The sequence below is a fragment of the Lissotriton helveticus genome, chromosome 10 (genome assembly GCF_964261635.1).
Source record: "Lissotriton helveticus chromosome 10, aLisHel1.1, whole genome shotgun sequence".
Lineage (NCBI taxonomy): Eukaryota > Metazoa > Chordata > Amphibia > Caudata > Salamandridae > Lissotriton > Lissotriton helveticus.
Window position 1 is genome coordinate 635,964,396 of NC_136071.1, and position 23,770 is coordinate 635,988,165.

General features: G+C 42.2%; 1 protein-coding gene across 2 annotated transcripts in view; it reads right to left on the reverse strand.

Moving 5' to 3' along the window:
- SNX29 (sorting nexin 29) overlaps nucleotides 1-23,770 on the reverse strand; it is a 1,714,757-nt gene that overhangs the window by 1,634,438 nt on the left and 56,549 nt on the right. For both annotated transcript variants that reach the window (XM_078663166.1, XM_078663167.1), the window contains exons 2-3: nucleotides 7,228-7,292; nucleotides 6,472-6,524 (exon numbers count right to left, since the gene is read on the reverse strand). In XM_078663166.1, coding sequence (XP_078519292.1) covers nucleotides 6,472-6,524; nucleotides 7,228-7,292 — 118 coding nt within the window. The remainder of the gene's footprint in view (nucleotides 1-6,471; nucleotides 6,525-7,227; nucleotides 7,293-23,770) is intronic.

Sequence of the window (23,770 nt, forward strand, 5' to 3'; positions counted from 1 at the left end):
ATGTCAAACGCGCCCAGCCTCACCGCGGAAGAGTCGGTAACCATCTACCACTAGCATGCGACTCGAAAGAGAAGGAGCCCTGTGTCTAGCACAGTGCGGCTGGCTGGTGGACATTTCGGAACGCAGGAAATCCAAGTTCTAGTCACTGGCGCATACGGTGGTGTTTGCAAGGATTAGTAACGCCCCAGCAGATGATCAGACCGAAGGCCTAAAGAGGATCAACTAAAACGACGAGAAGCCGAGTGAACAGCCCGCCCGAATACAATCAATCAGAATCCTCCTCTCATGGCGGGGGAAGGAGTAGCACAACGGCGCAACCCTTGCATCAAAGAACCACCCCCAGGAGTGCAGTATGATACTTGGAGTCTGTGTCTCGAACGGAACAATTGGCTGGCAACATTGGGTGACTTCCTGGACGCCAATGGTGAACAAAGAGAGAGAAAATGTCTAATGCTACTCCTCCATCTGGTGGGTCCTGAGGGCCAATGCCCAATCAGAACATTCTCCAAAAAAGACACAAAAATCTATGAAAGACTCCAAGAGAAGCTATCTGCCCATCTCTCCGCACAAGCAGATGTGGATCATGACCGCATCGTCTTCAACACAGCTCGGCAGGAACCAGGCGAACCATTGCCAACCTTCATCAGTCGGCTGCAAAACCTGGTACAAGGCTGCCATTTCAACACCTTCACGAATGAGGATGCAGTTCGACTCCGGATAATTGAAGGCTGCGCAAACCCCGCAACAATGCGCAAGATCCTGCGAGGGCATTGGTCGTTAGAAGAAACCATTAGGAAGGCTGAACTTGGAATGCACGTCAAGGCAAGAGACAGATCAAAGGACCTGGCTCTCGAGGCAAATTGTCAAGATGCCTGGACAGATGAAACTCAGAAGACAAACAAAACGAAAAGGAGAGAGAGGGAAAGCAGACCAGTGAAAAGACAAAGTGACAAGCGAAGTGACAAGGAGTACTCCGAGTCAACCAGTCAAAGGACAACCCCAAGGAGTTCTTCACCCTCAGGGTGTCATTCAAAGTCTGACGAGGAGGGAGCGTCAAGTGAGACAGATCGCACTCCTGGCCAAGATGGCAACCTGCACAACAGGAGGGCAAGGAAGACAAACTATAGAAGAAGAGATCACAATGGTCAACACTGGAAATCAGCGCAGGAACACTCTTCGTCAAGTTGTGAAGATGAGTCCGAGGAAACATCCAGCAGGAGAACACACCACACCCGTATCATAGGTGTCCGAACACCAAACAAAGGGGAAGAAGAAACAGGTCGCATAAGACGAACTGATCCTCCCCAACAACGAACAAGAAAAGACCAACGCATCAATGGCACCCAGGACAATGAAGAAACTGAGAAGAAGTCATTGATATATGAGAAAGGCAAAGATGGAAAACCTCAAGACCAAACACAAAGAACAAGCATGTGGTTGTTGAACAACTTCTCAAATGAAACAACGTCAAAGACAAGTCGACGAAGGCGCCTGGAGAAGCGTCTTAAAGACAACCCTGAGTCAAAGAACAACGTGTCACGGCCTACTCATTGCAGAAATCCATTACCTGATACCCTCTCTAAGGAACGCTTTAAAAGGGGCATGGCCAGGAACTCCTCTGGTTCAGAGAGCGCGTCTGTCCGATCCTTTAAAAGGGGTATGGCCAGGAACTCCTCTGATTCAGAGAGCGCCTCTGTCCGATCCTGGAAGTCGACAAAAGACTTCTCTGAACCAGAAAGCACGTCTGTTCAATCCCGTGAGTCGACCGAGTCATGGTCCCGACAACAGACATGGCGTCAACCACCCGAACGCACCATGGAACCAAAGGACATCCTTCCCGTCAAGAGCAACATGTCACACACTAAGGTCTCTGAATACTCAGTCACTCCACAGGACAACTTGTCATGTCAGTCACAAGTATATCCAGACATAGATCAGACACCGTCACCCCTGAAGGGGTCCGCGAGGCTGACTCAAAGGACCTACAAAAAGAAAACAGAGACAGTGGACCTTAGTCACCGGATGGGAAGGGACCAGCCAGTCACTCCGCAAGGAAAGCCGGACGTGTCAGTAGAGAGAGATCATCAGATGAGAGAGAAACATGCCTATGCACAGATAGCTCACGAGTTCGCCAGACAACCCGAGGCCGCGAATAAGTTATCGAACCAAACCAAGACAGTCTCGTCAGATAGCACCGTACTGTCTGGCATACATGACCCTGAATTGGAGGGCAGTGTTGCTCTCGACCGGACTAGACAAAAGGAAGTAAAAGTAGATGCGGCGAATGAGTTACCGAACCAAACCAAGACAGTCTCATCAGATAGCACCGCACTGTCTGGTATACATGACCCTGAATTGGAGGGCAGTGTTGCCCTCGACCGGACAAGACAAAAGGAAGTAAAAGTAGATGCGGGTGCTCGGAAGAGGACCAGAACATTATCCACACATGAAAGAGATCGAGCATCTGAACCAACCGTAGTTACACCACCGGAAGGAAACATGAGGACTGCGGAATGTGAGAGTAAACAGTTCACACGCAACGTAGTCAAGGATACCCCGACTAAGACACCGGAAAGTTTGACCAAAGCTAGGTCCACCACTGATTCGACACTACTGATGCTTGAAGAACAGGCTGTCCGCCGCCCTGTGCGGCTGATTGACGAATTGCGAACATTGTGGAAATTAAGTTCATTTTGTTAAGAAAGGGGGAGATGTGAGATCGTAGGATGTAGTCTAGTGGTTGGGGGTGGAGTGAGCGGGAGGAGCAGGAACGGGAGGAGCCAGGGACAGGAACTAAGTTAGTTAGAGTAGGGACAGAAAAGGTGTTGGAAGCATAGAATAAGGCTCCAGTTATACCACCAGCAGTGTCTGTGTTTTACTTGTAGCACAATGCTACAAGCTCCATTTCATCAATATCTGAAAGCCAGACAAATGCTTCCCTGGTAGGATGAGGAGCCCATCTACAAGGTCTCACAATTGAAAGCTTGAAAAACAAAAGCTCTACCATATAAACGTCCTGGAGTTGAAAGCAGTCTGTCACTTAAAGTGTTTAACTATATTTAATAACAAATATGATTTAAATACAAACAAACAGCACAACCATGATGCAGTGTCTAAACATGCATGGTGGCACCAGGACAAAAATCCTAGCACTGGAATCCCAAGTGATTTGGGCCTGGCTGCTGGCAATTCAAGCAGTCCACCAACCAAGCCTTCCAAATTATCAAGCAGACTTGCTGCTCAGATCAAGAATGTGGGAATCTCAGTCGTTGACCAATGCCCTTTAGATCAACTGGTTGAAAACAAATTTGTACGCTGTTTGACAAATTCCCGTCATTCTTTCGGTGTTGATCAAAATGAAACTTTCGAATGCGAAGATCATTCTAATAGCACTGGAGTGGCAGAGAAAGTGCTGATTTTCACAGCAGCTTCACCTCTCCATCAGACCCCGCAAGAAACTGTTTTGCAAACAGAACTAGATATCAACAGTGCAAGGCAAAATACTACACCCCAACATGCAGTTATTGAATTTGGAAGCTTGGATTCTGAAGTCATACCATACGACTATCTGATCTTATCCCCATAATAATTGAAAATTCTTAAAGTATTATCAGTAAGGCTCCTGTAATGCAAAATATGTTAATTCTTGCAACCCCGACTCTATCAATGTAAAATGTTTATTACGTCATTGCCACTAAGCTGTCCCAACGGCCCCTCCCTTGCCATAATGCTATTAGACTACCCAAAAAGCAAGAAAAATGTAATTGCCTGAGTCAGGGACACTAGAAATATTTTGCTCACATCTCTTAAATCAAAGACCAATACATTTATACAGAGAGATAACTAACCTTCTACTCCCACCATACATGCAAATTCCAACATGAAAGATGAATGTTCTCTCTCTACTAATAAAGACAATCAAAACAAGCATTTCTTAAGGGTGTGTCTCCCCCACTTTAATCCTAAAAGAGACAATACGCATGTACCCTAAAAACAGAGAAAACTCCAGTCACCTCCTCTGAATATGAGCCACAGAAAAGTAAGAATAAGATACAAAACCAATTCATTCAAAACAAAGTACAGATTTCAAAAATACCTCATAAAATCAACAAAGAACCATTCAAAAAGTTTTTGGACTTCATTAGGAACAAGAAAACATATTATTCAAATACTTCAGGAAGCAAAAAGCACCTAATTAGCCAGATTCAAGTTGAAAATCGCATAAGAAATAGTGTCAACCTGGGAACCAACACTCCAGATGAGATTCATCACAACCCCAAAATGTGTTTTAACATTTCAGCGTCATTTACCCCCTTAGCCTAAAGGTACTACAGGAAATAGTCTCGCCATCTAAACAGTCTGCTGGATCGCATTCCCTAATTTTTAGATATATCTATCTATACTGCCCGCCGCCTTCACTAGAGTATTGAGCCTCAAAAAAAGAAGCTCAAAACAGGGCTATTTCCTCTATAATAAAGGGTGATGTTCCTGCTTCCCTCATAAATGGAAGAGAGAGCTATCCTTCCAACCCCCAAAGCTGATCCCAAAATCAGCTTTGGAGTTCAGAAGAACAGCTCCCCTCCTCTGGACACTCATTCTCAGCAAATATCCTGGCATAATGTGCGGCCTCTCAATTGAACCAATGTATTGATTCTAACTCTCTACTTTACTACCAGCCGGTGCTTCAGAAACAGTCACGGTGCAGAAACTACAATGGTTAACATTGGAGGTGATCTCAATAAGATTCTTTATAAAGGCTGCATGCCGAACCGACGGGGCTTATCAGCAGCTTCTGGTAATTCAGGACCGAGTTGCCTCCAAATGTGGACTACAAGATGTCAATTACCAAAGGCCTCTCCACAATTTGTATAGTTCGGCATGACGGATCACTAATTACAGAAAATACAACCATACATTGCCATTAGTAAACAAACTCACTATCAATACACCAAAATAGCTGAAACATAATTGTAAGATTTCAGCATAAACAGAAAACTACGTAGTTCCAGCATTCTCCACTTGGCACCCTAGTACATTAAAACCTGCAAATTTTCTCAAGCTTTCTCAGGATGTGCACCCTTCCTTCTCATCTTTTAAAAACAGAATAATGAACCATCTATTCCTGAAAAATCGTTATTAGGATTTTACATCAGTTTGCAGTCCCTGGTATCTAATGCACACCCTATCAACTCATTACACCGCTAATCAGGTTTACCTTGCTTTTCTTTTCCACTATCTAAGCACTCTTGTGTAAATATCTGCAGCTGAAATCACATACTCAGTTCTCTATCCTACTTTCCTGCATGCCTACCCTCGTTCTTCTCCAGCACATATCTATCAATTCTTTCATGGTCCAAGATAAACTATGCTGTTTCCTTTGATGTGTCACATACCGTGTAGAGCTTCAAATACTCTAGCACTGTACTCAATCTATCTGTTTAAAAATTATTACCCTGATGCAGCAAGTACTGCTTTTCCATATGCCCCCTGTAGGAAGCCCGAATATATCCTAGCACTATTGTTTCGTTGCACATGCCTAGGAACTTAAAATACAAACCAGTTTAATATGTGTCTTTGACCTTTCTCTGAGCATTATTTATTTAACCGTTTATTCATAATCAAAATGTTTAAAAATGGTTTGGGTGATCTTTCTCTGTAACGTGCTTTGAGTACAATCTGGATTATTCTAGCACTATATTAAAATTGGAAATAAATATATTGGCATCCTGTTTAAACAGTTGCAGGATAGGCCACTAGTATTTAAGTGTAATAACACTCATTTAGTTGAATTAAATAAGATGGGTTGGTGTTTAGGCTAAATCAATCCCATTGACAGCTCAGGTTTTAAGGACTCTATGAAAAACCTAGGACCAACGTAATGAGTTGTGCTCTCCAAAAGCCCGTCCTGAGAGGTTGAAAGGTCGTCTGACATTTTAGATAATAGGTTTTAGAGTTTTTGTGCATTCCTGTATAGAAGTGCACGTCTGATACTGGACAATAAGTATGTCTGCATCAGTAACATCCGACAAACCTTGTGGACGTTACCCATTCGGAAAACACGGATTGACTAGGTAAATTTTTCCCATATAAATGTCTATAATTATACTCTAGGATGACGTCCCGTACATCTTGCATGGAACCTACTCTCCTGGACCCAGCAGAAGTATGCTCTATTAGCTGTAAACAATGGAGCATAAAATGGCCCCAGTCTCAATTAGAGTAAATAGAAAAATTGGCCAATTCATAACAATATCACAAGTAGATACATATATATTCGAAAAAAGCATGCAAAGCTAAAGAGGTTGAACATGAGAGAAATCAACGTGACTTGCTTTTTAAAAATTGACTTGTGAATACCAGGCCTGTACAAATCTATCTACCCCATGACTTCCTAATAGAGAACAAAACTGAAAATGGAATATCTTCTTCATCTTATAAACAACTTTTCATATTGAAAAAAGGTGATTTTACCTGCTATCTGAATCTGAAGCAATCTCCTTTCTTCCTCCAAATCTTATCTGACACTGTTGGAAATAAAATATTATTAGAGAAAATAATCATCAATTAAAAATTAAATTATGTTTGGAACCGGATCTGCAAATGAGCTAGCTAGTGATTCTAAGACACTACTATAGATTACCTTACATGAGACTAAGCATAACAGCACTTGTAATAAAATGCTGCAAAACTTGGGTACATTGGTCACACTGAGTAAATGAAGCCCATGCATTAGGACAAATTATCTTTATTGTATGGACAACAAGAACAAATGATGGACAGAATGCTGAACAATGCAAACATTTACTCCCAGTCACAAAGATCTGGGTTTAATCCATCGTTGTTTTTGCTCACCATACCACCCCAGTTTGAACCCAGCCATTTGAAAATCAGTCTTGACCCTGCTTCTCATGGGAACAGTCCAATCCGAACTGCCAAGCCAGGTCCTCCCTAGACTGGAAACAAGCTTCCTGGGACCGGTTTCAGGGTATCACCCCTCATCAGCAAGGTTAGCTTGAATCCAGTGGCACCGGGAGCTGCAAACATTCAGAGACAGAAAATAGAGGTGGCCAAATAACAGTTGCCAATATCATGGCACAAATTATTTAAGAGCAATACAGCAACTCAACTACACATTTAAACAGGTACTTCCGAATTTAGACTTTACGGTCTGGGTACTACACAGAATCGTTATTTTCTCACTACTTACATTAAATGGTTGTGTCTTACCTGCTTAACGGCATCCAACAATCGCTCCAGAAGAAACTGTCTTTTGGTGTCATTGTTCTGAGACCCTAAAATGCAAAGTATATATTGATGTAATTAAAAAATATAGACAGTTTACCCAGGTTCTAATGACAAACAAAATTAACTAGCAAAAAAATCCATATCCTATTATAGATTTATTTTTCCACTATTTACTAATCATCACTACAGGGTGGTCATTAATACATTAAGCATGAATTTTGGAGCTAATTCAATTAGATTGTGGACCCATCTCCATGATGTCTGGGAGGACACCCAAACAGGGACCCCAAAATAAAGGCTTTAGCTTGATAAAAATGTCACCAATACATTAAAAGGGATAAGGAATGCCCTCCTATACTGATTGGGAAGATTCTGCCGTGAAGATGGGATTGGTGTGGGAGAACGAGGTTTCAGTGTCTGAAACACAGGCTGATTCAGTCCTGGTAACATGGTGGATGGGGGTGAGTGGAAACTAAAAAGGCCCTAAAAATAACTTAGAGCAGTTAGGTAAAGTGGAGAGCGAATTTTAGAGATGGTGACTACTGTCGTGTCCGCAGGAGAAGGAAAAGGCAGACTGGCAAAAGAGGAGACACCAACCTACGAGGAGACAGTAAGGAGCCAAACTGGAAAGGGGAGGACAAGGAACATAAGAAACTGTGAGGTCCCCTGTACCAAAGAAACGGCTGGAGGAGAAGAACGAGGCATATGAGACTGAGCTATCCAGGTTTCCAGGAGAGAAGAGGAGACCCGGAGAAGTGACTGAAGTCCCTACGGTAGCTAAACATGGAATAAAGGTGAAGAATCAGAGAGGGAAGAATCAGAGAGGGAAGATGATCCATGGAACTGATATTACAATGCCAACTCCAGGGGGGCTGAAATCAAGTTATAAAGATGACGGGCCAAATAGAACAAATCCTACTATGGCTATGATGGTCTCTGGTGTCACCCCCTCCATTGCTTACTAACTTGGCAAACTGTGCAAAGTCATATCCAACCTCACTCCGGAAGACAATTGTGGAAGCTCACTTAAGGAACGTGTCACCAAATTAAAGACTTACAGACACAGGAAACATTTTAGTGAAGTGAAGTGAAATTAAGTGAAGTTAAGTTCGGACACTGAAAGACCAGAGAGCAGCTGTCAGACAGAAACCTCACTAAGCAGAATGAGAAAAAAAATAGAGAATTTGGGAGACTCACCTAGAAAAGTTGGAGGTGGACATAGATTACATAGAGAAAGATAAGAATAATAAAGAAAGGCTGGAATTCTGGGCTAAAGTGCCTAAAAAAACAAGCTTAAAGGTATCAAGGCAGGCGTCAAAGTTAGTCATGCTCCAAGACTGAAATGTTGATATGGCGTGCAAGATTGGAAAAATTAACTATACATCGCTGGAGTACTGGATCAGAGGCAAGTGGTCACATTCCGTGAGCTCATTATTTATGGCATGGGGTGTTGGGAATAAGTAGATCAACAAAGGACATACCAACTCTTGGAGAGAAGCCAAATGCTGGCAATCATGGTAAAGTTCAGGAAATACAGATGGCCTCTAGCAATTTTTCAAACATTAACTATTTAACTAACCAATAAAATCACTTACATTTTTGTTTAAGTATGTGTCATCTATTCCGGATTAGTTAGTTTATGAACTCTAGGATTTTGAATTATGAGGGGCATGATTACTGGGCGGACAGAGCATTTAGCTGTTTAATGAGGAAAGAATATCTGACAGATTATTGCCTTCTTCCGTTGAATGCACAAGTAGAATTAGGACCAGATCAGATGATATCAAATTCGATTATAATTAGATGATACAATAAACTACTTACCGGAAGGTGATTTTGGGTTAAATGAAAAAAGATAATATAGTACCCTTGCATTATGGATAATGTGCTTGCATGTTTGCAAATGTAATTTTGAAATGAATATGATCAAAGGATTCTACCCTTAAGTTCTATAAAAATGAATGGCATAATTCATCTTGTCAAAAACTAAAAAGTGCAATCAATAGAATGGAAAAGGCATACAGGCAGGATGTGAGTAATGTTGATATTATGGTAATAAAAGGTTAAAAAAGGACTAAGGACCGCAATTAGGTAATCACTATTTGAATGTATGAAACTCCATGCATTTCATTTTGCGTTTCATAATGAGTCGCAAATCTACCTTCTCATTTGTGACCCATTAGGAATCGATAAAATCACAGGGATGGTGGCCTGCTGGGTCAAGAGACCATCATGTCTGTGATTGCTTTTAAATAGAACAAATATTATACTTTAGACTCCCTCTCCCACGAAACCCAATAAGTTATAAACATGGCAGATGCCAGATCTAAAAATAAATATCTCAACTTTCCACGGACTTTAGACATTTAATGAAAATTATGGTGTATTTAATACAATTAATAAGGAAGTCCCAGTCTGATAAGAACAGCAGAGAAATGATCAGACATGTGAAGGCTCATGCAGTTACTCTGGGGGCCTAAAATGGCATCCCAGAAAGAATGCTTTCTCTCATTGGATGCATTATGGATGAGTGCCAATAAATGATGTGGTTACTGAAGTGCGTAGGAATGGAAAAAAGATGTGGACTGGGCAAAGGCCTTGGGTAGTTCCATTAACTATGATGCAATAGTAAGGTACCACTATTCAAATAAGTCCTATTTGTAAGGGGTACCAGTCAGTGAACTAGTCTAGTGATGACCCTCAATGTTTGGAAGGGAATGACATGGGGATGTTCCCGCTCACACACCTGCTTAAACAGACATTTGCTCTGGCAGAAGAAACTGAAGGGATTCAATTGGACAAGAAGGTTCTACTATATACAGAAAATATCGTATTGACATTTATGTACCCTGCGATACAACACTCATGCTATAAGAGCAATGGTCACTTTGGGAGAGTGACTGCTTAGGGACTGTTACACACCATCCAACAATAAGGCGAATTGGTGAAAGATAGAGATGTTGATCCTAAATTACTTGGCACCTACAATTGAACCTAAATAAATTATTTCAATGAAAAGCTACACAGCTGAAATATATGGCCATCCATATTAACTCATGGAAGGCCAAATGGTGTGGGGGAACATAATACAAGGTATGCAAAAACTAGAGAACAATTGCAGGGGTAGACCAAGTATTAATCGCTAAGAAACACAATTAATTTCAGACCTCATTTAGGGGCTACAGGTCAGAACTGGCTACTGGGCTCCAGCCATGGGGCAGAAGTCATCTGTCACTGGTGCGTTGGGCCTGTCCTACTATGATCCTGCAATTGAGTCAAGTACGCTCTTTGAGCACTTGACTCTCAAGGGAGTGAGGGTGAACAATTCCAGATGTTTCATGGAGGTCGTGTGGAAGGTACAAACAGACTCTGAACTTGGACAATCACAAAACTAGATGCAATAATGTATTGCCCAGCCCAACCAATGCTTGTTTTTTTCAGCAACAGATACGTTTTTTATCCACAACAGAACATAATAAGGTACACCTGGAGTAAGTAGCTCTACAGGGATGCACTCTGGGGTCTACAGAGTTCTCCACTTTCAGAACCCCTTTCAGAGGGCCACGGGGCAAATAGGGGTTACTGGGCCCAACCATGGGGGTTGAGGCCCATTACTTCTGATGTTCTGGGGCCCAACGTACTATGGATTCTAAGCAAATGGGCCAAGTACTCCTTCTGCACTTGACTGTCTATAGTAATGTGGTTGAGCAATCAAGACTGCCTTAGGGGGAGGGAAGAAGATGTGTATATAGAGGAGAGAAAACAGTCTCACAACTTAAAATGCACGCAGCAATAAATCTTTGTCCAGCCAAATGCTCACTTTTATTTAAAAAAATAAGTATTTTATTTCTACGGGTAACAAAACAAAACAAAGGAAATATATGACATTCACAAACAAAGGCACAATCTCCCTGTGGTATGGCTCTAGTGTTTCCCTGGCAGTTCGCTGTCCCACTTCTTCTTCGTGATAGTGGTTATTCCCCATTCACAACATCTTGGTTATTCACCACTAGTAGTCCAGGTAATGACCCGATCAGCGCATCAGCCGTTTCATCACACCTTGCAAAGGGAATCCACTCAAAACGATTCCCTACTGGACCGCAGTCCCTCCAATGCGCTCTTCTTTCTCACAGAGCACACTGGTCTTGGCAAGCAGCTATGCAATGGTGCTCCAGGCTAGGTGGTCTTGGATTCCCTGGGTGACGTCCCCTCACCCAGCAGGAAGACTAGCAGGCCTTGGCTCCCAGTCTTGGTCAAAGGCAGAAGACTTGCAGAGCTTCACCTCCTCATACAGGCATATTGGCTGCTTGGCAGTTGCCAATTTTTGGGGTCTCAAACTCCCCTTTTTATTTTCGATTTCCAGACACCAAAAGAGATTTAGGGTCCGAGTCTTTGAATTTTATGTTGGAGGTCTGCTAACTTTGAAGTGCTGACTCCTCTGCCCTCTATTTCCTCTGGAAAGCAGTTGGTCACCGCCGGAGTGACTCCAACGCTGGTAGTTCCACATCACTGTCCATGGGTGTGACAAGAGTTCACACCTAGTTGTCAGTCATAGGGATACGTCTGTCAAAAGGTTTGCCAGGGCCCCAGCCCTACTCATGTATGACTCTCTTATCATCTCCATCTCCTTTCTGAGATGTGCCTAGGCCTCATTATGACCTCTCACTGAATCAAAGAGCAACTTTTGAAGTGTGCAGGCCTGGTTCTCCCCTCTCCACTGTGTGTATCACCCACCTTAATGAAGTGCAGCAAAACACAAATCTGTCTGATGCGAATTTCTCTCCCTCCACGTTTCATCATGCAGGCCTGGGTCTTCCAAAATAGAATTCAGGGTCTTCCATGTCTTGTACCATCCAGCAGCATACATAACGCAGTCCATGTATACAACCTACACACACACTGCACAGCACTGTGTCCCTTATGTACTGTATCATTCATAGGCACACATACATTCAGTATACACATTTAACATGTACAACATTGCACAACACTGTATTCTCCATGTACTTTACCACTCATCATCAAAACTCTTTATTCGATCAAAATTTAAAATGATCATAAAAGAATAAACTACATACACATCACAATTTCATAAAATACCATCATTAAAATCCAATCATATCATATTAACACATAAAAAAGTAAAAAGACACGAGATCAATTACTATTCAGAATACATCTCACAGAACTCTTCTTCAACAAAGCCTATAAGAAAGAGGCCATTGAGAAACAGACAAACGGGTCTGGTAAAGATTTTAAAAAGTATAAGGCCACCCGACATTGTGTAAATCTCGCCTTATTTAAAATCAGCATGAGGTAGGCTTTCCTTTCCTTTCTATATAGTGTACAGAAAAGGACTAGGTGCATCTCAGATTGAGTTGATACATTGTCACACGGGCAAACGCTGAGATCATTAATGCTAAAACAATTTCCCGGATAGCCTAGCATACACACAATCAGGTTAGTTCTAAACCTTAACAAAATGTATCTGTGCTGTGGGATATTTGCTATTGCTAGGTACGAGAACCCTCCCTCTATCACAGGTGTATTGCCTTGGTGTGACCGCAGAGCGTGATTCCCCACCTCAGATTTAGACCTCTTATATTCCGCCATTCGGGAAAACCCATTGGTTACCTTCTGTTTGGATAACCCCTTACATGCAAGCCAATCATTAAAAAGTTCCGAGTGCCCGATTTCTTTGAAAGTGTGCTCCACATAACTCAGCCACCTAGATCTCTTCCAGTGGTCCATGTCTAGGTAGCTCATAATTATTAGTTGCGTAAGCGGTACAGATTCCCTCCTCCATATTGAGTACCACAAAAGTAATGGAGCCTCTTTAATCTGTCAAGAAGAAAGTCCCTGTATTTTGTAGCAGCCTTAAGTTACTGAGGGAAATAATCCCTGAGGGTTTTTTTTAGAGAATCTATTGAGGGGCGGAAACAACAGTGAGACGATAACAGTAAGCAACAAAATTCAACTGTAATCAAGTAATAAGCATGAACAAAGGGATAAAAATCAATTCGTAATTTATTTAGACCTCCCGAATGGGTTACAATCTAAAATAATTAAAAACAACTAAAAAAACCTTTTTGTGAGAAGGTTGGAAATTCAAGCTATTTACACTATAAAGGACAATCAAGACAAATCAATGTGCAAAAACAAGTCAAGGACAATCAAAACAAATCAATATGCAAAACAAGTCGACGCGGCGTTTCGGTGTCTTTCAATCTTTACACCTTCATCAGGACAAACATATATTTCAGAATATCTATAAGTTAAACAACAGAAGTTTAGTACCATTTTATGTCAAACACTTTCGTCACTACAGTTTGCTTACTCTTTTTTTTTTTTTTTGAACAGTATTACATCCCCTTAAGGCTCTCTCTCGCCATATGTAGTATCCAACTATTGCCTAAGCAGTTTCTCATACCCCACTATTTTCAAAAAAAGTGTTCACTTTGTTACTATTAGTGAGCAAGATCGAATACCTGCAGTATGATTACAGATTCAAGTCTAATCAGTGTCTTCAGTTCTTTTCCTCTTAGCGTGGACTGGCTTATGATGATTGAGTCACACTGGGAAGCTATAGAGAGTATAAAATAATGTATTATAGCTCCGGGCCCTGTAAGTGACTAAATCTTATATTGTTGATATCTGAGTAGCTCTTATTTTCTCAGTGGGCCATTTACCTTTTGATTATGCCTCAACGTTTTCGTATTGCACGGAGGAACCACCGTGTAGTAGTAAGATCTCTCAACTCTGGGGTTGTATTGGATGTCCTGTTAAAATAAATACATGCCTTCCCTTAGTTGCTGTTGGAATATAAGGGCAAAGCAAGGGGGGGAAATGTTTTTATAGGGCGAAAAGATCAATGGGGGCAAGTAATAATAGTCTGTCCACAATATACTCACCAACTCAGAATTGGTTAAAGTTGCCGGTGTGCTCTTTGAATTATGCACCTCCACTCTGTGGTTTCATGTATCAGGTCAACGATATCTATAAGAACAAGATTTATTTCGACCTGATCAAAATAATATTAATTCTATAATTGTTTGCTCAAACTATTGATCTTCCCTGGGCTCTTCATTAAGGTTTTTTGTGTATTTCTTTTAAACTTTAGTAATCTCAAGAGGGATATGTCTCAACATTACCCCAGATATGATGTTTTAATGATGTCATTAATCCGCAAAATTTATTTCCTTTCTATTGTTTAGCTAAACAATAGAAAGGAAATAAATTTTGCGGATTAATGACATCATTAAAACATCATATCTGGGGTAATGTTGAGACATATCCCTCATTTGACTAGACAAGGGGTTAAGTAAATACAAGTCTCTTGAGATTACTAAAGTTTAAAAGAAATACACAAAAAACCTTAATGAAGAGCCCAGGGAAGATCAATAGTTTGAGCAAACAATTATAGAATTAATATTATTTTGATCAGGTCGAAATAAATCTTGTTCTTATAGATATCGTTGACCTGATAAATGAAACCACAGAGTGGAGGTGCATAATTCAAAGAGCACACCGGCAACTTTAACCAATTCTGAGTTGGTGAGTATATTGTGCACAGACTATTATTACTTGCCCCCATTGATCTTTTCGCCCTATAAAAAAATGTCCCCCCCTTGCTTTGCCCTTATATTCCAACAGCAACTAAGGGAAGGCATGTATTTATTTTAACAGGACATCCAATACAACCCCAGAGTTGAGAGATCTTACTACTACACGGTGGTTCCTCCGTGCAATACGAAAACGTTGAGGCATAATCAAAAGGTAAATGGCCCACTGAGAAAATAAGAGCTACTCAGATATCAACAATATAAGATTTAGTCACTTACAGGGCCCGGAGCTATAATACATTATTTTATACTCTCTATAGCTTCCCAGTGTGACTCAATCATCATAAGCCAGTCCACGCTAAGAGGAAAAGAACTGAAGACACTGATTAGACTTGAATCTGTAATCATACTGCAGGTATTCGATCTTGCTCACTAATAGTAACAAAGTGAACACTTTTTTTGAAAATAGTGGGGTATGAGAAACTGCTTAGGCAATAGTTGGATACTACATATGGCGAGAGAGAGCCTTAAGGGGATGTAATACTGTTCAAAAAAAAAAAAGAGTAAGCAAACTGTAGTGACGAAAGTGTTTGACATGAAATGGTACTAAACTTCTGTTGTTTAACTTATAGATATTCTGAAATATATGTTTGTCCTGATGAAGGTGTAAAGATTGAAAGACACCGAAACGCCGCGTCGACTTGTTTTGCATATTGATTTGTTTTGATTGTCCTTGACTTGTTTTTGCACATTGATTTGTCTTGATTGTCCTTTATAGTGTAAATAGCTTGAATTTCCAACCTTCTCACAAAAAGGTTTTTTTAGTTGTTTTTAATTATTTTAGATTGTAACCCATTCGGGAGGTCTAAATAAATTACGAATTGATTTTTATCCCTTTGTTCATGCTTATTACTTGATTACAGTTGAATTTTGTTGCTTACTGTTATCGTCTCACTGTTGTTTCCGCCCCTCAATAGATTCTCTAAAAAAAACCCTCAGGGATTATTTCCCTCAGTAACTTAAGGCTGCTACAAAATACAGGGACTTTCTTCTTGACAACTCTAATTCCCCCTCCCTGACATTCGTCACTAGGGGATCCTCCATTTTTTTTTAGCCTCTTTAATCTGTTCAGCGATGTAAGGGATATCTAGCTCCATGTGTAGTATACAATTCGCGAGGGATGAGGGGAGACATACTACGGATTTAAAATATTTACTCTCAACTGTCTGTAATGCAATAGGCCACTCCCCATACTCCTGCTCCATAAGATACGGATGCTTTTACACAGGCCTGATAGATATTCATTTCAGTGCGGTGATGCCCTACTCCATGACCCGCTTTCTGCCTTCCACTAGTTTTTTCCAAGAGAGGTCTTTATCAAAGAGGATGCCCAGGTACGGGAAGGATTCTACCACTTCGAATGTATTCCCCTCCGCATGAAAACTTGGGGTTTAGTCTCTTTTTGCCACCACTGCCACAATTACAAACGACTTTTTGTGATTTACTCTCATCTGGAGGGCGCCCATAAAAAAAACATATTCTGTCATCAATCTCTGTAACCCCAACCCCATTCTAGCGATCAATACAGCGTCATCCGCATACGCCAGTATGGGAGTGCTACGATTTCCAAATCTGGGGACATCATCAGTAACCGCTAAAAGTGCTTGCTCTACTCCATTAGTGTACAAAGAGAAGAGAAAAGGAGCCAACACGCATCCCTGCCACACCCCCCTACCAATTTTAAATGGGCGAGTGCAGTCTCCATTTTTTGTGAGGTGAACTGAAGCTGTTGCATTGACATATAGCTACCTTATGAAGTTTAATATAGCCAGGTCCACCCCCATCGACTGCATTATACTCCAAAGTTTGTCATGGACCATGCAGTCAAAGGCTGCGCTCAGGTCCATGAACACCCTATATAATGTTCCTTCCTTTATACTAGTATACTTATCTATCGTCAAGGCTAAGTTTAGGGGTTGATCTATTGTACCCTTCCCCTGCTGGGGAAGGGTACAATATATAGGGCTTATAGGGCTTGGATAAGAATGTTGTTGCCCCTTCCCCATTTCTCTAACCTTGTCAATAAAAGGCGGCCGATTAACTTTGAGGTTGTGTCCAACAGGGAGATTGGTCTATAATTATTTGGATTCCACCTATCTCCATTTTTGTGGATCTGGACAATCACTCCTGAAGACCATGAGATGGGGGGACCTACCCGGGTAATGCTATTCATAACATTTGTCAAAAACGGCATCCATAGCTCTACATTTTCTCGGAAAATATATATTAGGGACGCCGTCAGGCCCGGGGGCCTTCCCCAAACTACAGTCCTCCAGCCCCTTCTTGACCTCACTATAGGAAAACGTTAGGGGTTGGTTTTGAGTCTCCAATTCTGTCCATTTATGACCCGGTAGAATATCTGTACCACAAAACATGTGTTTAAAGTGGCAGACCCAATCATCCTCGCCCACATTCGTATCAAGGGACGGTCAATTGCTGTTTTAAAATACGGGGCATTTATCAGTCTCCAAAACTCAGAGCTGTTCCCTAGTTGGGCGGCTCGGTCTAGGTATGCACTTAATTCTAGCCTGATCTCCCTTTCTCTGGTTTTCCTAGCTTCTTTACACAAGGCGCGCAGACTATTTATATGGACCGGGTTTCTAGGTTTAACCTTAACCTCTCTATGGAGAGCAACCCTTGCCTTTGTACAGACACCATCAAACCACCCTTTCGTTTCGTCTTTGGCGCTATTTTTTGCCCTTAGTGATAATGCTCTTTTGATGTTTCTCAGGATTCCATTAAAAGCCTGAACTACATCGAAGGGAATCGCTTCCGAGTTCAAACATGTATTAATTTCATCCTGTGAATTGGAGACTATCTCATGGGTAACCTTGAATTTATTTATCTTTCCCCATTTTAACTGGACCCCATTTCTTCTTACTGCTGCGGGGATACCAGCATTTCTAATATGCTGTCTCACTTTACGGAGCGAGTTCAGCTCTAATGAAACTATGGCATGGTCGCTATAGATGTTGAAAGCATAACTGACCTTACACACCCTACGGCTTAGCGAAGGGGTTAACAGAATACAATCAAGCATTGTCTCCACAACGTTCCTCCTAAATGTTTTCGAGATACTTCCAGTCCCTTCAATATCCTGACATACCATGTCCATGTTTAACTCTGTGACCGCCTGGTTTAATCTATCCTCATACTCGTCATGTGAAAAATGATAGGTTGGGATACTCCTTGCATCCACAACGTCGCATGTGGAGAGTACTTTATTTTTACAGGGGTCTATATTAAAATCCCCCTGCCATATTATTTGTTGATAGCCTTTTTGGTCTTGTGCAGAATTGCAGTGATCTCTTTCTCAACCTCCCCCACCAGCTGATGCATCAATGGTCCAAATCTATTATTGGAGTAGTTGACTAGCAGCCATCTCCCTTCTTGCGGTATTTCCAACAATAACATATGAAAGTTTGGGTTATGATTACTCCACATTGTCACAGTGCCCACTAGGTCATTCTGGATTAAGGTTAATAAGCCCCCTTTTGCCCTCCCTGAGGAAGATGAAATTGCTTTGGTTTGGAAGGATCTGTAGCCATTTACAAAAACCAAGTCCGTAGCCCAAGTTTCTTGGAAGCGCACTACCTGGTGATCCTGCCACTCCTTCAACCACCAGTTGTCAATCAGCTTAAGTAATAATCCTGCAGCATTCCATGAGGCAATTTTTAGATTGTCCCTCTGCGCCCACGGTCCCAGTGGGGATTGAGACGAGATGTCATTAAAGTTGTTTTCAATTCAGAGTGCCTGGCATTCGAGTTTGCCTTCAGCATACGGGGAATTGGCTTGAAGTCAGTCACATTCCTCTAGGTCAGATAGAGGTGCAAAACGGTTCTGGTGGTTCATATCTAGTATGCCCCTAGTACTATCTCGCCGGTGCAGGTTCATGCCCTGTTCAGCAGTATGCAGAATCTGTGGCTGCATTCTCTGTGTTCTGGGCAGGCTATAAAAATAACCCAGAGGTAAAGGAACAATACTGGAGATACTTGGGGACATCTGGCCTAAATGTGTTAAAATAGAACCTGCTACGTGCCTACTACTAAAGTTCACAACCACACAATCCCCCTCCCAGTGCTTACTTGTGTGCCCCACCCATGAAACCCTTCTTGCCATCAATATTTGATTCGCTCCCATCCCTCCTGGCGCTCCGGTTTTACTTAGGGTTTGATTTAGCCAATGAAATGCTTTCGATATCAACTGTGGGGTGGATTCAGCTTGGTCCCTCCTTAACTGAGGAACATTTCCCAGCACTAGGACCAGAGCGGCAGCTGCTGGTGGGAGATGTAAAGGTTGGTCCATCCTCACCTCCCTCCCCTTACTGTACCTCTCATAGGCACACAAACACCCAGCTCATGCATTTTCCGTGCACACACTGCTCAGGTACTGCATTATCTTTGTATTGTGCCCCTACCAGGAATACATACACCCAGCATAGATACACTACTCCTGCGCTGTGCAGCACTACACAGCAAACAGATGTAGGTCAGAGTAGGTTACACACACAGCAGCGGAACTTTAAAATGAGTGAGCCTGTTGGCCTCTGTCTAGTGACACAAGTTAACAAGGATTCGCAAAACCAATAGTTCTGCCAGCCTTCTGGCAATTCTTGTTTTGTCATAGATTTAGCAAACCTTTACCATAGTACTCCCTGGCAGTGAAGGGAACTACTTAATATTTGGATATGGGCCTTGTAAAAGGGAGGCATGCTTTAACTCAAAAGTGATGTCAGCCAATGGCTGGGGTTCATTGATGCATTTCCCCATATTCCATGCTGGAGTGGGTGAAATAAAACGTAATAAACACCAACCAAAGACAAATGAATGAAGTCTGGCTGAAACCCCTAAGAGTAACTATGTTATACACATAATTGTAGGAAAATCAAAAGGTGTTGGCTAACACAGACTTAAAAAGTCAATCACTCTGACATTGGCTACAAGCTTCCTGCAAAAAAAAAAAGAAACAAACAAAAGAAAAAACAAGAGAAAGAGAAAAAAGAAAGAAAAAATGAGCTTGTGAGACCGCATTTACATGGTGGTGATCTTTGAGTTTTCGTTGTAGGTGTGACCAGGCTTGGTCCCTACATCCGATATCCATGACATACACCGTTCTTATGCCTCGAAAAAGTCTTCTTGATAAGACGAAACACGTGTAGGCAAGTCGTGTGCTGGGAGCTTTTAATGAAGAAAAGTGATTTTTTTGGAATAAAGACTATCAAAGAGCAAGATTACTATATGTCCTGGACTCTTATATTTTGGAATAATGTTGTTGAAAATGTCTCTATATTTGAGCTAAATGGGGTTATTCATACTCATGGATGTGATACACATGTTTATGATTAGAGAGTAACATGTGGTGTGCTGTCAAAGCCCTTTTTTCTTTTCGGATATTATTTCATATTTATATCTTTTACATGGTTAAATCATTACTTTAATTCGCGGAACCATCACCACCGGTAAACAGCGTCCATCTCTGCCCCCTAAAACCATTCACCACACCTAAACTGCACTCATCCTGGAGGCCTAAAAGCCCTTTCTACCCAGAAAATATACCATCCCTGAACCATAAAATCACTCACTACACCCAACTCCATCCATTCCAGAACCCTAAAACCCCTTCTATGCTTAAACACAACCCATCTTATACCCCTTAAAACACTTCAGCACACCCAAACTCCACCCATCCCTGAACCCTAAAAAACCCTCACCGCCATTAAACACCTGCCATCCAGGACCCATCTGAATTTCTCATCACCCATAACTCCTCATCCCTGAAGCATAAATCCACGATCTACATCTAAACTCCATCCATCCCAGATTCCATAAAATCCCTTACCACTCTAAATTCCACCCCATCCTGAATCCTAAAAAAATCTTCAGCACCACAGCCACTAAAACATAATTGAAGCTTGAAAACCTTCACCAGTCCTAATCTTTGCCAATCCATGAATTCTAAAACCCCTCAACACCCTTACACTCCACCCATCATTTAAACCTAAAAATACCTCACACACCTAAACACCATTGACCTGTGAGCCCTAAAAATCCCTCACCACCCCTACCCTCCACCCACCTCTGAACCCTAAAAACCCTTCCTATGCCCGAAGGCCATTTATTCCTAACCCCTTAAAACCTCTCATCACCCTAAACCTAATAACCCCACACAAGTCCTGTTATCTTTCCTTTAAAATGTTTCCTTTAATCTTTCGATTTTTGTATTTCTTTAAAATTGTCTTTTCTTAAAATTGGTTTTCCACAATTTGGTTCCCTCCAATGTGGTTTGTCAGTTTTCGTTTTCCATCATTAATTCACACACATCAATGGTAAATACCTCCATTCATAATTACGCATATGCAGGCATACTTTTTACCCCATAATCAAGTTTGTAGGCTCAAGAATGCACACAAATAAGTTTAACAACCGCTGAAAGGTAATCAAGGTTAACTCTGATTCTCCTTAGAGATAATTCAAACAATGCCAGTGGCCCTAACCACACTGTAAGCGTAGTCTACATTAGAACCAGCTGTGGGAGAGGCCATAAGTCAAGATTTTAGGCTTCTTCAGAGACTCTGAAGTGAAACTGGAATTCAAAGGCAGAACAATTTACACTTATGCATTACCACCACAAATCATATTTTAGATTATCCATTCATATTACACACGTTGTTTTATCACACAGGCTATTTGGATATGTTCATAAGGAATCGCACATGACACCAAACCTACAAACTTAGCACAATAAACCATTTGCCTATCTGGGATCCTTCCTTCCTCAAAATGAGACGAGCAGATAAACTCTCTTCAAAATCTAATCGAGTCAGATGAGGTGGCGAGCAAACATACACAGTAAGAGCAAAGCAGCCATTTCACACCAGTAGGGGGCTGGTTTAGTATATGGTGCACACTTAATTAAGTAAAGCACCCTGCACTAATCCAGACAACCTTTATGGTGATTTTAGTGATCTTAGACAACCGTAGAAAGTTCTTTAAGTCGTAGCTGTGGAGAGCAGCCTTCAGGCTTAGTCCAGAAGGAGTGTTAGGCAGCTTGTTTTACCAGTACTAATCATGTAGTGTAGGAAAAACGAAAAAGAACCACACAGAGTAGTTATAAAAATAGCAATATTTATTATACACACTCACTAACACATTGGCATATCTCCTACCTGGAGATATAAACACAATGCACACATTATTTCAAAAGGAGAACAGGTAACTAGCACAAATACACAGTGGTCTATTGAGGGAGACCAAACAATATACTAATAAATTGAAATGGGAACCGCGACTGAAGTCACAACTTGACCCAGAAGACTTAGAAGATCTGGGGAACTACCCAAGGTAAGTACTGAGGAACCCGACGGAGGCTGTGTGCAGAGTGGAAACATAGCTGCGTACGCAATGCAAGGCAATGGGGAAGTTGCTGTTGCAGTTTTGCAGAAGAGGGACCCTCTCAAGAGGACCCTGAAGAAACCCAGTGGAAGATGGAAGGTTGGAGAGTCACCCCACCTGTGGATACCCCAGGAACCAGAATACCTACACCAGGGAAGCCGGATGCATAGGTGTGGAGTGACGTCAGAAACTGCCGTAGACCACAATGGAGGACTTCAGTAAAGATGCCGCTGGCAAAGAAGATAAAAGAGTCTGGTGAAATCCAAGTGTGGATTCTAGACGAGGAGTACCTGCAAGCAGAGGCGACAGAGTCTATGCCACTCTGGAGTGACCAGGAGGCACAGAAGACCAATAACCACTGATAACGGAAGGTACAGGAGGGTTGACGGTGATCCTGTCGCTGCGAGGACCAGTCGACACTGTGGAAGACCAGGAGCCGTTCACGAGCTGTCCCACGTCGGAAGTCGAGAACCAGGGGGTCGGAGTCCGGCGTGAGCACCAACTAGCCTCGGCAGCAGCAACAGATGTGGAAATCGAAGAAGGTGCAGTGTCCGGATCAACAAGGTCCAAGGGATTCACCAAGTGCCGGAGAGTCCGAGAGGGCCGAGCAAGCAGGGGAGCCCACTGGAGCCAAAGAAGACACTCAAGAGGACCCACAGGCCAAAAGCAAAGGAGTCGCACGAGGACCTCGAGCAGCTCACCCAAGATGCAGGCCCACGGTGCAGAGTATGCGGTGAGGACGAAGACCTTTGCAGGAACAGATGCTGGAGGCTGAAGCTTCTTGGAGCCCGAAGATCTCTGGAGAAGAGAGTCAACAAGCCTTGGCAACAGCAAGTTGACGCAGTGCACAGGGGTGTTGTTCCAGCAGTTCTGACTACGGATACTGGCCTCAAACTCGGTCAGAAGAAAGTGCAGGCTTCGAGGGAGTTGCAGAATCACCACCTGTGTTGCTGAGCCTTTCTAAGTCTGGAGGACATCAGGAGCAGCAGACCGATCAGCTTAGTTGCAGTGCCTACAGATGCAGGGGAGTGACTCCTTCACTCCAAGGGAGATTCCTTCTGTGTTTTTGATGCTCACAGGTCTGGAGCAAAACCTGGATGAAGCATAGGCACAGACAATGCAGAAGACTGACAGGACAACGAGACCAGGAGCAGCAGGAGTCTTCCCAGATGCAGTCTCAGTTCCGAAAGTAAAGTCCAACGAAACCAAAGTGCCCAGATGGTAGAAGTAGAAGTGGCTTTGGATCTGAATCTTGACCCATGATGAATCTGAAGAGCCATCCACAGGTAAGCCCTTAAGTACCCAAAGGAAAGGATTGGGACAATTCAGGGGTCCCTGCCAGAGGGGGTCTGAACAGTGTGGAGGATACTCCCATGTCCTTTGTCCAGTTTTACGCAAGAGCGGTAGCCAAAGGTTCCCTGTGTGGTTCTGAAAATCTGGATTTGTGTAATCGTTCTGGACTCTAGAATTAAAACTTCGTCGAAACATGACGAATTTGGTATCAAAAGACCG